General features: G+C 46.1%; 1 protein-coding gene across 4 annotated transcripts in view; it reads right to left on the reverse strand.

The window, feature by feature from the left end:
* PCDH1 (protocadherin 1) overlaps positions 1-17,015 on the reverse strand; it is a 345,490-nt gene that overhangs the window by 142,970 nt on the left and 185,505 nt on the right. For all 4 annotated transcript variants that reach the window (XM_058179198.1, XM_058179197.1, XM_058179196.1 and 1 more), the window contains exon 3: positions 13,801-15,993. In XM_058179198.1, the coding sequence (XP_058035181.1) occupies positions 13,801-15,993 (2,193 nt within the window). The remainder of the gene's footprint in view (positions 1-13,800; positions 15,994-17,015) is intronic.

Consider the following 17,015-nt stretch of genomic DNA (forward strand, 5'->3'; position numbering starts at 1 on the left):
TTTCTTGCTTGCTACAGTTTCATCCATCTCACAGGCAGAATTCTTCTTACCAACAGTAACACAACAAATGCTTTTTGCCCTCAATGAGTGCAATATACAGTATTTTATTGGCTTCCCATGTCAGTGATGGGATGGGGGCTACAAGTTACAGTACATGGAATGATGGAGGCTGTTTGAAGACCAGAAGAAAAATCCTCTGTAGGTGTTAGGAGGGAATCTGGCATCCTAAGTTCTCCTGAAGTGTGTGTCAACTCCCAAAACGACTTCAGCTGAAGCCATATTCTTTTTACTTCGTTTCTTGCAATACATTTGGGGGAGGGGAACTACAGGGTGTGGGATAATCTCCTCCCAGGTGCCAGACATAACAGCACTAAGGCCCATGGGAATCAAGGTCGACTCAATAAGAACTTGCAATGATAGCTGAGCAGCCTGCCATCTATTTGGTTAGTTAACATGACCAGGGACACTAGGGGGTGGGTGATATCTATTTCTTTTAGTATATTGAAAATGCAGGAAATATTTAGAGTTGGATTCACATTTGAACGCACCAGTATGATGTACTCAATAAAATGGATTTTTGAGAAAAGCTAAAGCCTCAGAATCCTGAATTGATTGGGACCATTACTCGGAACCATGATATTAATCCAACTCTCCCTTTAAACCATCAAACCTCCGGGATTTCTGAGCCTCGGCCCTCCACCTGGCTGCCTCAAGAAAGATGGAACGAGGGTGAGTCCTGGCCCAGGGCCAACCCTGCGGAGGCCATGAGCAACTAGCCCTGCTGGGCAGCTGCAATAGTGGCCCCAGAGGGGCAACAGGCCCACTTCCCTCCGGGGCCCAAGTGGTATCAGGGGTACTGGCCACTGCCACCTTACCTGATGGAGCCTCCACCCCTGAAGATATTTAATGGGGACTGCAACAAGCTGGCAATCTTCCTTGACTATGTGCTGGGCCACCTAGACCATTATGCCTTAGCTTACCCAACTCAGAGAGTGATGGTAAATGCGGTGGCAGCCAACCTTGAGGGGGAGGCAGAAGAATGGGTGGCCACCCTTCATGATGAAGCACCCAAGCAGAGGGATGCTGGGATGTTCCTGTGGGAGCTGTGGGCGAGGTTCGAAGATGAGGCGAAGGCCCAACAGGCAGAGGGAGAGATATGAGAGCTAAAGCAAAGGGGATGGCCAGTGATGGAATACATTTGAGAGTTTCGAAGAGTTGCAGGGAAGCAGGTCAGAACAGCTCATTTACTATTTCAAAGAGGGCCTTGACAGAGACCTGCGCCAGGTCTCTGTCAAGGGCCTCCCTGACTGACTGTACAAATGGTATCGGACTTCTACAGCACTAGAAGTGGAGCTGAAAGCCTGCAGACCAAAGAGCGATCCTGAAGTGAAACCAAGGAAGAGCCGAGAGAGCCAACAGGCTGGGAGGCGATCAGCCTCAGTCATGCCCACTAGCGTGCCCACAAGACCAAGCCAGGTCCTACAGGGGCTCCCAGTGGTGTTCATGTAGTTGATAAATAAGGTGCTATATGAGCACCTATATAAGGGCATCCTGGTTTACTTTGGTGACATCCTCATTTTCCCCAAAATGATGGAGGAACACCTCTAGTTGGTCTGCCAAGTCCTTAAGAAGCTACTGGCAGCAAACCTATACATTAAGCTGTTCAAATGCAAGTTCCATCAGTCCTGCCTGGATTACCTGAGTTACCAAGTGTCAAGTGAAGGGATGGAAATGGACCCAGAGAAAGTGAAAGCCATCCTACAGTGGCAACCCCCTTGAACCCGTAAGCAGCTATAAAGCTTCCTGGGGTTTGCTAACCTCTAGAGGCAATCCATATCTTCATTTGCAAAGATAGCCTTGCCAATCACCAAACTACTACCATGTTTTCCCTAAAATAAGACCCTGACTTATATTTTTTGAACCCCGAAATAAGGACTTAGCCTTATTATCGGGAGGGGGGATGTTATTATTTTGGGGGTTCAAAAGGAGGCAGCAAGCATGGCCGCCTCATGGCTGCTGCTGTGTTGCACTACTGTGGCAGTGCAACACAGCCGCTCTTCAGCTGTTCATTGGGGCAACCAAAGGTGGGAATCTCCCTGGTGTTCTTGGCACTCGCCCGCCTCCCATCCATCCATCCCCCTCGCCTGCAACTCCTGCTCCACTCCCGCCTCTCCGCCGGGCAACTCCCGCCAGCCTCAGATGCCCAAAGCCTATGCCCGCCCAGCTCCCTTTTCTACAGCACCCAGCTCTTTATCAAGGGAGGTGGCATGTGAAGCGGGGGAAAAGCAAGACGCATGGAGTGTGAAAGGACTCCTCTTGCCGTCTCTGCTCTCTCTTGCCAGGCATAGCATGGCTTCCTGCCCCTGCCCAAATTGGATGCAATTTTGGGGTGGCAGGTAGGGAGGGGTGAGGCTGGGGAGAAGTGAGATGTGTCTTACCTGCTTTGCAGCTCTGTCACATGCCTCGCCATTGTCTGCAGGCAAACACGTTATAGGGTTAAAAAAAAAACCTCGCGAGTTCAATCAAACTTCTTGAACTCGCGAAAAGTTTGTTTTTACCCTATAACGACACATCTCACGTATCTCCAGCCTTACCCAGTGGTGAGATTCTGCCGGTTCTAGGTGGTTCGGCCGAACTGTTTGTTAAATTGCTGGTTCGCCCCACCCCTTGCCCCTCCCCTCCCCACCATTACTTACCGGTGTCTGTCGGCGGCCGCGTGGCGCCTGGATCTGGTGTGCAGCGAGGCCACTGACTGAAGCAGGCCTCCATCCAAGCATCTCTCTAGCTAGCGATTAAAGCGTCTTGCTGGCCACGTGGCCAGTGAGGCGCTTTAATCGCTGGCTAGAGAGACGCTTGGATGCAGGCAGGCTTCGGTCAGTGGGGGATTTAATCGTGTGGCGCTAGGATTGGGTGGGGAGCGTGGTGCATGGATCCGATCCAACAGAAGCCTGCCTGCATCCAAGCATCTCTCTAGCCAGCGATTAAAGCACCTTGCTGGTGGCCAGCGAGGCGCTTTAATCACTGGCTAGAGAGATGCTGCTGGCCACCAGCGAGGTGCTTTAATCGCTGGCTAGAGAGACGCTTGGATGCAGGCAGGCTTTGGTCAATGGGGGCTTTAATCGCGTGGCACTTGGATTGGGTGGGGAGCGGGATGCATGGATCCGATCCGACAGAAGCCTGCCTGCATCCAAGCATCTCTCTAACCGCCCTGAGTCCTTCGGGAGATAGGGCGGTATATAAATATGATTAAATAAATAAATAATAAATAACCAGCCCATTGAAGCACCTCGCTGGCCAGCAAAACACTTGGATGCAGGCAGGCTTTGGCTGGCAGCCGCGTGGCGCTCGGATCGGGAGGGCAGAGGTGCATAGATCGGGGGGGCAGCTGCCCACCCCCCGATCTATGGACCTCTGCCCTCCCGATCCGAGAGCCACGCGGCTGCCGGCCGAAGCCTGCCTGCATCCAAGTGTCTCTGTAGCCAGCCCATTGAAGCACCTCTGGATAGTTTTATTCAGCCGACACTTGACTCCCTATAGCTATTTTTTCACCTTCTGCCCAAAATCCAGCTCTCTGCAAAAGATTGAATGTTTTAGCCTTGTTCTCACTGGCTCTGTCACTTAATACGATGGCTGTACTAATAAACTAGCATCTAAAGTTGCAACAAAGGGGCTGCAAGACAGAAGGCCTGCCAACAGACCTTGCAGACTTTGGATCCTGGTTTATTAATATAGGCCCTGGATACAGAAATGAAACCAGCCTCTGCGATATATCCTAAATAAATGGACACCTTGTTGAGCTTTATCCAAAATATCACTGGGCATCGTATTGATAATATCTCTGTCTGTCTGTCTGTCTGTCTGTCTGTCTGTCTGTCTGTCTGTCTATCATCTATCATCTATTTAGCTATCTATAATCTATTTACCTATCTATCTATCATCTATTTATCTATCTATCATCTATCTATCATCTATTTAGCTATCATCTATTTAGCTATCTATCATCTATTTAGCTATCTATCATCTATTTATTTAGCTATCTATCATCTATTTATTTAGCTATCTATCATCTATCTATCTATCTATCTATCTATCTATCTATCTATCTATCTATCTATCTATCATCTATCTATCCATCTATCCATCCATCCATCCATCTATTTTTCTATCATATTGAGCTGAATAAAATTGCTCATAGTGCCATCCTTTCTGTGTCAAAGTTGACACAGCTCATTCTCAAAACGCCTATAGTGCACTCCTAATTTTGAGTTCATTTACTCAACTGTTTTAAGTATGCATCAAAAATATACTGCTCTTTTCCAATTCCCATTCATACCATGGCTAAATGAAAAGAAAAAAACCTTGAAGACAATCTTTTCCTCCAAAACAAAGAATAGAATTACCATATTGCCAGCAAATGTAAGATGGGACATGCAACCTCTCGCCCTTCAATTTTAAAGATAATTTTTTTCAGGAGCAGCATAGATTTCTTTTGGTTATAATGCAACCATAACTCTGAGATACGTTTTTATACCCAAGAGCTAATGGCTAATTTACCAATTACTGCAAGGACAACAAAGCACAAATCAGTATGATAACTCTATCCCAATTCTGGAAGAACTGAGATGACTCTCTGGGCAGGTGTAATTGACAATTACTGTGATGCATTTTAAATAAAAAATTTAACTGCTTGATTGGGAAAACAGTGTCATTTTATGAGACTCCACAACAGGATTCATATACAGGAAATTCTCAGGCAAGAAATGTTAGAATACCAGGACAGGGCCAGCCTACCCTACCCCATTTGGAGAAAGAGTGATGGAGAGAAAGAGGGGGGCAGAAAATGATGAAGGAGAGAAAGAGAGATGAAGGATAGAAGGGGGAGAAAGATGAAGGAGAGAAAGGGGGGGGGGAGAAAGATGGAGAGAAAGAGAAGGAGGGAGAAGGAGAGATTAAGGAGAGAAAGATGAAGGAGAGAAAGGGGGGGAGAAAGAGGGAGAGAAAGAGGGAGGGAGAATGGATTTGTTCTGGTAATTGGTTTAACAAGCATGGCACTGAAAAAGTGACTTATGACCGTTTTTCACACTTACGAACATTGCAGCAAATTGTCATTAGGGCAAAGAAGCTATGTTACATGACCACCTGGCCACGCCCACCCGGTCACATGAAGCACCGCAGTTGTGACGTGAGTAGGCACAGAGGGGGGTGTACCCCTGGTTGAACTGTACCCTCCAGGTTTCCGTGCATTCCATCAGCCGAGGGCCCAAGGTAGGGGTGGGGGGGTGGCAGTTGTGATTAAAGAAAGTCTAGAGCTGAGGGAGTCCACTGTGCCTCAGATAGCTAGTTGTGAATCCCTCCTTGTGAAGTGGGGCCATAGGAATCAGATGGGTCTGTTGATCACGTACCTGGCTCCTTGCTGCGTGACTACAGCCCTGCCTGAGCTGCTTGCCGGGGTGGCGGTTGAGATTCCCAGACTTTTAGTCATGGGGGATTTCAACTTGCCATCGGCCGGCTTGTCATCGATGGTAGCTCAGGAGTTCAAGGCTTCCATGACGGCCATGGACCTGATTCAAGTAACTGATGGCCCTACACACACGGGGGGAAGCACACTAGATCTGATTTTTATCTCTGGACAGTGGATTAATGATCTGGAATTAGGAGATTTAGTGACGGAACCGGTGTCATGGTCGGATCATTTTCTCCTTCGCCTGGACTTTCGGACCGCCGCTCACCATCGCAGGGAGACGGAGCCAATGTGTTGGTTCCGTCCCAGGCGCCTGATGGACCCTGAGAGGTTCCAGACGGAGCTTGGGCCGTTCCCTGAGGATCTTGCCCACGGCACGACTGAAGAACTAGTTGTGGCCTGGGAACGGGCCGCGACTGGGGCTTTGGACTGTGTCGTGCCTTTGCGGCCTCTGACCCAGCGTAGATCTCAATTGGCTCCTTGGTTATCTGAGGAGCTGAGGGAGATGAAACACCGGAGAAGATGCCTAGAGAGTACTTGGAGGTCTAGCCATTCCGAGGCTGATCGGACACTAGTGAGATCTTTTACTAAGACCTACCTAGTGGCAATGAGGGGGGCGAAACGTTCTTATGTTTCCACCCTCATTGCATCGGCAGATAACCGCCTGGCCGCCCTGTTTCGGGTGACCCGCTCCCTCCTTCACCAGGAGGGGCGGGATGACCCCTTGCAGGGACGTGCTGAGGAGTTTAACGGTTATCTATACGATAAAATCGTTCAGCTTCGGGATAGTTTAGACCAAAATTGCGATGATCCAAGTGGGATGACGGAGGCACGTCTTGTTGAGGTTGTTTCGGATGAGTTTGAGTCTGTGGCTCTCGAGGACGTGGACAGGTTGCTGGGGAGGTTGCATGCAACCACATGTTTACTGGACCCGTGTCCTTCCTGGCTGGTGCTGGCTACTCAGGAAGTGACACGAGGCTGGCTCCAGGGAATTATAAATGCTTCGTTGTTGGAAGAGGTTTTCCCCGCTGCCTTGAAAGAGGTGGTGGTGAGACCCCTCCTCAAGAAGCCTTCCCTGGACCCAGCTATTTTGGGAAATTATCATCCAGTCTCCAACCTTCGCTTTGTAGCGAAGGTTGTAGAGAGTGTGGTTGCATGGCAGCTTCCCCAGTACCTGGATGAAGCTGTCTATCTAGACCCGTTCCAGTCCGGCTTCCGGTCCGGACATAGTACGGAGACAGCTTTGGTCGCGTTGGTAGATGACCTCTGGAGGGCCAGGGATAGGGGCTGTTCCTCTGCCCTGGTCCTATTAGATCTCTCAGCGGCCTTTGATACCATCGACCATGGTATCTTGCTGCACTGGTTGGAGAGTTTGGGAGTGGGAGGCACTGTTTATCGGTGGTTCTCCTCCTATCTCTCCGACCGGTCGCAGACGGTGTTGACAGGGGGGCAGAGGTCGACCACGAGGCGCCTTACTTGTGGGGTGCCTCAGGGGTCGATTCTCTCGCCCCTCCTGTTCAACATCTACATGAAGCCGCTGGGTGAGGTCATTAGTGGTTTTGGGGTGAGTTCCCATCTGTACGCTGACGATGCGCAGCTGTACTTCTCCACCCCGGACCACCCCAACGAAGCTGTCGAAGTGCTATCCCGGTGTCTGGAAGCTGTACGGGTCTGGATGGGGAGAAACAGACTCAAGCTCAATCCCTCCAAGACGGAGTGGCTGTGGATGCCGGCACCCCGGTACAGTCAGCTGCAGCTGCAGCTGCAGCTGACTGTGGGAGCGAGTTATTGGCCCCAATGGAAAGGGTGCACAACTTGGGCGTCCTCTTGGATGGGCGGCTGTCGTTTGACGATCATTTGGCGGCCATCTCCAAGAGGGCTTTTTACCAAGTACGCTTGGTTCGCCAGTTGCGCCCCTTCCTTGACCGGGATGCCTTATGCATGGTCACTCATGCTCTTGTCACTTCCCGTTTGGATTATTGCAATGCTCTCTACATGGGGCTGCCCTTGAAGTGCACCCAGAGACTGCAGCTAGTCCAAAATGCAGCTGCGTGGGTAATAGTGGGAGCAACCCGTTGCTCCCATGTAACACCAATCCTGTGCAGTTTGCACTGGCTTCCTGTGGTCTTTCGGGTGCGCTTTAAGATTCTGGTTACCACCTTTAAAGCGCTCCATGGCTTAGGGCCCGGGTACTTACGGGACCGGCTGCTGTTACCCTATGCCTCCCACCGATCCGTACGCTCTCACAGAGAGGGCCTTCTCAGGGTGCCGTCTGCCAGACAATGTCGGCTGGCGGCCCCCAGGGGTAGGGCCTTCTCTGTGGGAGCTCCTACGCTTTGGAACGAAGTTCCCCCTGGTTTACGTCAAGTGCCTGATCTTCGGACTTTTCGCCGTGAGCTGAAAACGCACCTATTTATTCAAGCGGGACTGGCCTAGATGTTTTATTAAATTTTAACTGGGATTATTTATATTTTAGGGTTTTAAACTATTTTAAATGTTTTACATTTTTTAAATTTTTGGCCATTTTGTAATATGTTTTTGTTTTAGTCTTGTTTTAATGGATATATTGCGCTTTTTTATTTGGCTGCACACCGCCCTGAGTCCTTCGGGAGAAGGGCGGTATAAAAATCAAATAAATAAATAAATAAAATAAATAAAGTGACAACTCATAGAAGAATGGATATTGAAAGTTACTAACTTGGCTGAGATGGCTAAAATCTCAGCCTTTTTGAAAGACAATACGCAGGAAAGATATTTAATTGAATGGAAAAAATGGATTGATTATTTACAAAACAGATATCAGATTAAGAGATATCAGACTGCCTTTGAATAATTAGGATGTATTATTTTAGAATGTAATGGGGGAGGTTAGGAAATGAAAAGACTCGGATGAGGTTAATTGGATTAGAAGGGAAAATTTTACTCTATGTTTGGTTCATGTATAACAATACCTTGTGATTGACCCGGGAAGCTGGGGTGTGTGTGAAGGGAGGTGGGAAGGGGGTTTTGAGGGGGGGAAGGGGGGGGAAAAGCGGGAAAATATTGTTGTTTGTTAAAACTTTTTCAATGAAAAAAAATGCTGCAACAGGCATAAATGATGACCGGTCATAAGTGTGAGGACTGGTCAAAAGTGTGAGAACCTGTCAGAAATCACTTTTTTCAGTCCTCTGATAGTCCCTATGTGCATAGGGACTACCGAGAGGGCTGAAAAAAGTGATTTCTGATAGGTTCTGACACCTTTGAACAGACCTCGCATTTATGACCATCTTCACATTTATGCCTGTTGCAGCAATCTTAACCGTGTCGCTCATTTCACAACTGCTTCTCTTCACTATGGTTACAAGATAGGGTGCAAAACGTAAAATGCGAGGACAGTCGTAAGTGCGAGGACTGGTCAAAAGTGCAAGGACAGGTCAAAAATAACTTTTTCAGCCCTCTGAGTAGTCCCTTGCACATAGGGACTAACCAGAGGGCTGAAAAAAGTGATTTCTGACAGGTTCTCGCACTTTTGACCAGTCTTCACACTTATGACCGGTCATCATTTATGCCTGTTTGCAGCATTTTGTGCATAGGGACTACTCAGAGGGCTGAAAAAGTTATTTTTGACCTGTCCTCACACCTACGACTGTCCTCACATTTTACATTTTGCGCCCTATCTTGTAACTGTGGTGAAGAGAAGCAGTTGTGAAATGAGTGACATGGTTGCTAAAAATGCTGCAATGGGCATTAATGTGAGGATGGTCATAAGTGTGAGGACCGGTCCAAAGTGCGAGGACTGGTCAAAAGTGCGAGGACTGGTCAGAAATGACTTTTTTTAGCCCTCTGAGAAGTTTCTATGCCCATAGCCATGGCCACCCGGTCACATGACCAGCTAGCCACACCCACCCAGTCACATGACCAGCCAGCCACACCGACCTGATCACATGACCAGCCAGCCACGCCCACCCAGTCACATGACCAGCTAGCCACACCCCAAAATAAGCCATGCCCACAGAACCGGTTGTTAAAAAAATTGAATCCCACCACTGGCCTTACCCCTCCCCACCTGCCACCCCCAAACTGTATCCAATTTGGGCAGGGGCAGGAAGCCCTGCCATGCCCAGCAAGAGGGGGAGAAGAAACAGGAAGTAGAGTGAGCCCTGTCTCACTGCACACGTCTCGCTTTTCCCCCATCCCACCTGCCACTCCCCTCGATGAAGAGCCAGGCACTGTGGAAGGAGGGTGTGAGGTATGTGGGGTGCATCACTTGGCCTCTGGCTTCTTTTGCAGCCGTAATTGGCTGCAAAAGTGGCAGTTCTTGCTGGAAGCAGCGGCCTGAGCGGTACCCACAAATCAGCTGTGAATGGCAGCCTGAGAGGTTCAGCTGATCTGATTAAGGGGCCGAGAAGCCCGGAGGTGACTGGTGAAGGGAAGGGCTGCCTCCTGTGCTGGCCACGCCCATCCCGTCACTAGGGCTTATTTTCGAGGGAGGGCGTATATTTATCCCCACCCCAAAAATCAGGCTTGGTGTTGTGGCTCCCGCCCCCGAACCTGGCCCCATGCCCGAAAGTGCCTTGGAGCTGGGCCTGCTGCCAGAAAGTGACTTGGACAGTGAGGGGGAAGGGCTGTCAGGACTTACCTCGGAAGCACCGGCCTCCCTGGCTCAGCTCCAGGAGCCAGAAGCAGGCCAGGTGAAAGAGATAATGAGGCCTCCTTCCCCTGACTCTTCCCCTCCCCAGGCTATGCCTGTAGACGCAGCTGATAGCGATCAGGCTTGGCTGAATCCTAGGTTTCGTAGGCAGGAGAGAAGGGAACAACAGAAGCAGGGGAGGGGCAGGCCTAGGAGGTGCTGAGTCATGGAGCCACACCCCACAGGATATAAAAGGCAGCAAGGGTGTGTTTCTTTGTATCAGGCAAATCCACGGATTGACTAGAGCTGAAGGTTGTGACTGACCAGTGTCTTGGCAGCTATCGAGGGCTCTTGGCAGACGCTGATTCTTTTGCTGCCAGAGCTGATAAGAGCCGGCTAATTAAGCCATCGTTCGGATGGAGGCGAGGAGGACACAATACTTGGCCTTATTTTTGGGACATGCCCTATTTTTGGGGAAACACGGTAAAAACTGGAAATATGGGAGGGGGCCCCCGGCAAATTCCAGCCAAGCCAGCCTCTCCAATGGACTAGAGAATGTCAGGAGGCATTTGAAACTCTAAAGAGGCTATTTGCGAAAGAACCAGTATTAAAGCACTCTGATCCCAAAAAGCCATTCGTGATCCAGGCCAATGCCAGTGATGTGGCCATGGGGGCTGTCCTCCTCTAAAAGAATGGGGAGGGAAACCTAAAGCTGTGCACTTACACCTCCCGAAAACTCACAGACACGGAGAGATGCTGAGCCGTATGAGAGAAGGAGGCCTTTTGCTGTCCAGTGGGCATTATTCACCTGGCACCACCTCCTGGAAGGGAGCAGTATACCTTTTGAAGTGTGGACAGGTCAGGTGGGTGCAATATTTCAACTGATTCAATTTCACCCTTAAGTCCCCTGAGGGGGGTTTCCTGGCCGATGCCTTGTCACAGATGCCCCAGTACAAGAGCCGTCAGGAGGAGGTACTCAATATAATCATTCCCCTTCTCCAGAGGGTGGATGCAGTATTCCAATTGTGATCTTATAAGGCTTTGTAAAGTGGTACTAATACTTCATCTGATCTTGATTCTATTCCTCTTGAAAGTAGCCTAAGATTGCATTGGATTTTTGGCTGCCACCACTGACTGTTGGCTCATATTTAAGTAATTGTCCACTAGGATTCAAGTCCCTTTTCACAGTTACTAGTATTTAGCCAGGTTTCACTCAACCTGTATCTGTAAAAATGTTTTTTCTTTCCTGTGTAAAATCTTATTTTTATCCATTGAATTTTCATTATGTTAAATAGGGCTCAGTGTTCAAGTCTGTCAAGATCCTTCTGGATCTTGAGCCTATCTTCTGGTCTATAAGCAGTTCAAATAAAAGCAGTAGAAGATTTGCAACCTCATGGATTGGAATGTAATTTGCTGCTGGCAGACCTGAAAGATGAGCTGTACTTGGAAAATGCAAATTGGCAAGAGGAGAAAAGCTGAGAAAGATTTGGATTTTACAGAATCAAAGTTGATAGTATTGATCAGTTATGAACTCGGTTTTTTCAAGATGATTGAAGGACATTCATGAATGGATTTATCATTCCCAATTGGAAAACAAATGTTAAGAGATGCCATGTTACAATTTACAGGAGACTTTTTTGTACAACAAATGCTTTGGAAATATATGCAATAGGAACTTGTGCCTGTGGGGAATAAAATCCAATTGTTAGGAAAGATTCCAATTACAATCCTAAGGAAAAGACTCACTATTAAGAATCAATCAAGAATAGATCCTGGATGGACCAGAAACAATGACTGTGGTAACTTATAGCAGACCAGAAACCATTGTGGACTTTCTTTGTGTGAAATACAATAAATATACTGTTAACAGAGGGTTTTGAAGTTTAATTTAGTTGTTGGTTGGAACAAATTGTGTATATATCTGTTTTGTTTTGTTTTTTATTTTTTGCACTCTTTGTTGTGTGGTCTTGTTTAGTTGCATTTTAGTTTCTGTATTTTGGGGGGGGGAGTTTGTATTTTATAATACAAACTTTTATAATAAATATTTTATAATAAAAATATTTTATAATAAAAAATTGTAAAAAAATATTTCTAAAGCCTAATTAAATCAAAATGAGTGGCAAACTCATTTTGATTTAATTAATTTAATTCAAACTTCTAAAAATCCCAACAATATGCTACAGACATTAAGTACTACAATATGTACAAAATCACTGCTATAAGTGGTGTGCCCTGAGATAGTTTTAAAAAGTGAAAGTTTTTGTAAAAAAACACTTTTTGTTTTTAAATCAGCACACTAAATCTCTGAAAATATCAAAGATAAAATTTTCTATGATAACTTCATTCCAGTTTGGTTCTCATACACGTTTGGATGAAATTCGTATTAGTTCCTTTCAGGGGCAGGTTTCAAAACCCGTCGCTACTGGTTCACATACGCAGAAATGTCCAGGCAGATGGGTGGAGCCTGCCGCCACCGCTACCGGTTCGCCTGATCCGGGGCTAACTGGTAGCAACCCACCACTGGTTCCTTTGATTTGCTTTTTCCATTTATGGTACAGTAACTAAAAATTTAACATAATTTCAATTGCTGAAACAACGATCTCCAAAAGCAATGTCATCATGCCCATTCTCTTCTCTGCCTCCCCATTATTTGGTTTCCCCACCACTACACTATAGATTGCTACACAAAAGTCAGTGACCACCACATCATAGCACATCAGCTAACAATGGAAACATTTATTGACATCACATCATGGGTAAAATAACTTTACCTGAACAAAGCTGAGAAAGAAAATTAGCATATATAATAAGCCCCAAAAGAAAGGAAACAATGACACAATGGAAGGAAGAGTAACACTATTCCTTGAATGTTTCATATTTTTATTGATAACTAACTGCAACCAGCTTGAAGCATGGCATCCAAAAATGTACCTACCAAAGCCTCAGTGGTTAAAAATATTTCTCAAATACTACCCAGCTTGCAAACTATATATCACTTTTCTATTCTGCCATGTTTTGAAGCAGATGGTTTTCCTTGCTTTGAATTCCAGCAGCAGTAATCTGCATGTGCTCATAATCTAATCCCTCACCAAAGATTCCCCATGCCATTCTAGCTATAGAGTCAATTCCATTTCTGCATGCAAAAATCTTATATCCATGGCCCATGTCACTCTATTAAAATTGTTCAATTTTACAATATGTATCTGCATTGTACTAAGGCTGTAGTGGCATCAGGTTTCTACAGAAGAAATCAATGTTTTCAATGATTCAGATCAATGATATCTGAATGGAAGTATGACTGAAAAATGGGATCCATAAACAAAACCAGCTCTAGGACTTTAACACCTGTTTTATAGTAGTGAACATGAAACATCAGAACTGAATACATCCTGATACATGGATCATTGACCACTGACAACCCAACCCTTCATGCTGCACCCAAGTGGTAGGATTAATTTCCCTAAATGCCATCAGCCTGCTCTCATTTACCACAATCATACAATCTTCTCCCCACTCGCACCCTTCTTCCCTTAATTTGCTGGATTGAAGGAAGCCTCTTTTCTAAGTAGTACAATGTAACATGCATCTGGACACTGTAGTCCTCCAACCTGCATCCTGCCAATCTATTCATGCAATTGGGGCCAAGTTCATTTCATTCCCACACCTCTGTCCATATGGCCCTGTTGTAGCATGAGGGAATGATGGGTGGGTGCAGCACAATCTCTCCTACCTGTTTATTGGTGTATTTCTGAGGGTTGGTACGGTAGCTGTAGTCTGAATACTGCTCCGAGCCTGTAGAATTGCTGTCCCCAGTGCCCACAAATGTATTGGTGGCTGGGAGGTCCTGTACTACCTGATGCTTCTTGGAGGCAGATGGTGATTGGGGTTGCAGTTGAATGGAAGGCAAAGGTGAATTGGAACGGTAATGGCGACCCAAGTCAGGGCTTCCAGGTGGATAATTAAGAGGCAGATGGATGCGGGGACTGTCACTTACTGAATCATTCATAAGGTTGAATTTAAGCGATTTCTGCAGACCTGTTTCTTCTTCATCCTCAGTTGGTTTTGGTGGCTTAGTGGATTTGCTTTTTTTCACTTTGCCTTTGGCTTTGTTCCCTTTGCTACTTTGTTTGGGAGCATACAGATCCTTAGTTTCCTTTTTGCCAGCTTGATAACCACTTTTGGCCTCCTTCTGACGGCAATAGCGTACCAGCACAACAAGCAAAATTATCAAGGTGACAGCCACTATGCCTGCAATGACTCCAAACAAAATATTACTGCGCTGCTTGTTGCGCTCATACTCTGGGTCACCAGCAATGTCAATGTCAATAGGTGTGTCCAAACTGTGTCCTACTAGAGTCTCCAACAGTGTCCGGTTAGCCAAGGTTTCATTCACATAAAAATGAACTAATGCTGTGCCGTGGTGAGAAGGTTTCCCTTTGTCATTTACGTGTACAACCAAGCGATGAAGTCCATGATGCTTGCGGAGAATCTCTTTTTCTAGTGTGATATTTCCACTTACAGATGAAATCTTAAAGAGTTCAAAGGGGTTTCCCCCAGCAATTCTAAATAGTAATTCAGCATTGATCCCAGAATCAATGTCTTCAGCTCCAACACTCATAACCTGTTGCCCAGGACTAGTGTTAGGCAGAATATGTTTATAGGAAGCATTGGATGGAGATATAATTACAGGAGCATTGTCATTCTCATCTAATACATTGATTGTCACACCCACATAAGCAGATCTAGGTGGGTCTCCCCCATCCACAGCTTTAAGCCGGAAAGTGTAAGTACTCTGTCGTTCACGATCAAAAGATATACTGGAGAGAATAGTTCCAGTACCATTTTGGATGACAAAGTCACCATTGTCCTGTTCCACTGAGAGTTGAATGACAGCATTATCTCCTTTGTCTGCATCAATAACTGTCACCATGCCCACTGGACTCAGCGGTGGCATGTTTTCCATGACAGAAAAATTGTAGCCACTGAGCATGAATTTTGGATCATTATCATTGCGATCCATGACACTGATAGCAATTGAGGCAGTTCCTTTGCGGCTAGGGCTACCCTTATCAGTTGCAACTACTAAGAATTCATAGCGTTCTTGATGTTCCCGGTCCAGCACATTTTTTACATGGATTTCACCAGATTCTGGATCAATTGAGAAGGTGTCTTTTGATAAAGATTCTCCAGCAAGGGAGTAGACCAGTTTAGCATTAGATCCACTATCTGCATCAGTAGCACTCACTTCTACCACCAAGTCATTTGGGGAATTATTCTCAGGAAATGCCACCTCTGTTGAGCTCTGGCTAAACACTGGATCATTGTCATTGACATCCATCACCTGCACTTTTAGGGAATTAGTGCTTGACAGGGGTGGATTACCTGAATCCACAGCTACAATCTCAATGGTATACTCTTTCACGGCTTCATAATCCAATGGTGTAGTGGTCTGTAGAAAGTATTTCTTTTTGCTATCACTGCCAGTATCACTGGCTTGTCGCAGCTGAAAAGGTACATCACCAGCCACCACACAGGTTACAACAGCATTTTCACCTTCATCCCGATCAGACACCTGTACCAGAGCCACAGGTGTCTCAACTGGCACATCTTCTGAAATATTGGCAATGCCATCCTGATGAGTCACCAAACCAATACCACGAATTTCAATGGATGGAGCATTATCATTCATATCCCTGACACTGATCACTACCTGGGCACGGGCAGTTTTGGGGTTAGCTCCCTTGTCCTTAGCCAACACTGAGAACTTGAGCACATTAATATCTTCACGATCAACAGGACCTTGTACTGTGATGAGTCCACTGGCTCTGTCTAAGCGTAGCAGCCGATGAATTACATCTGAAGCCTGATGGAAGGAATAATCGATCTCAGCATTGGCACCTTGATCAGAATCATTGGCTTTCACCTGTAATGAAAAAAGAATCTAATCAGTGAACTACCATAAAGTACAGAATTGTAAAGTACAGAATTGGGCAACTACATAGACAATATATTTCAATAACTACTGCAACAAATACTATAGTCTACAAAACATCAAAGACCCCTACTTGTTTTTTACTACTGAGTTGGTTGGCAAAAATTGCTAGTTTTCCTTTATGTCAAAAATAAAGAGCAATCTTCCTTCTTCCATTTAAGAAAGTACAGCCCATGATCCAGCATCCTTCTTAAAATGTGCAGTCCCTGATCCCCACTCAATAATCAAAGCAGCATTTAGAACTGAAAAGGTTGTCCATCCCTGCTATTGAGTGACATTTAAAACTAAGTAAAGCGCACTAATTTCAGGAACACCAGGGCACTAGATCTGTTGTTTATGGTTCACCCATACAAGTTATAATTAATGAGAGAGCATAAAGATGACTGGAGTATATTTTTAGTACAGAGCAGTTTGTCAAGAGATTTTTGATTCCCTCATATTTGAATAATACCCTGGGACCAGGGGTGAAATGCTCCTGGTTTGGACTGGATCGCTCAATCCGGTAGCAAAGGTGACAGGTATTTCGGAGAACCAGTAACAAAAATCCCTGCTTCCCCCCCCGAGCCACTGAACTTCAGAGGTTTTTTTTTTTACTTTTAAAAGCATTTTTTCTTCACCAAAAAATGCTTTTAAAAGTAAAAAAAAAACCTCTGATGATCGCGCGGCTCAGCTGGGACTTTCAGAACCCTTTAAAAGCATTTTTTCCTTTGGCGATCCCAGCTGAGTTGCCTGATCATCACAGGCTTTTAAAAGCATTTTTTACAACCTCTTTGGCCGAAGAGGTTGTAGAAAAAATGCTTTTAAAAGAAAAAAAAAGTTGGCCACACCCACCCAGTCACATTAACCCCCCCCACCAAGCCATGCCCACAGAACTGGTAGTAACAAATTTTACATTTCACCCCTGCCCGGGACAATATGGACTACCAGTAGAATTATATAAAAAGCTGCAAGAT

This window comes from Ahaetulla prasina, chromosome 3, assembly GCF_028640845.1.
Source record: "Ahaetulla prasina isolate Xishuangbanna chromosome 3, ASM2864084v1, whole genome shotgun sequence".
Lineage (NCBI taxonomy): Eukaryota > Metazoa > Chordata > Lepidosauria > Squamata > Colubridae > Ahaetulla > Ahaetulla prasina.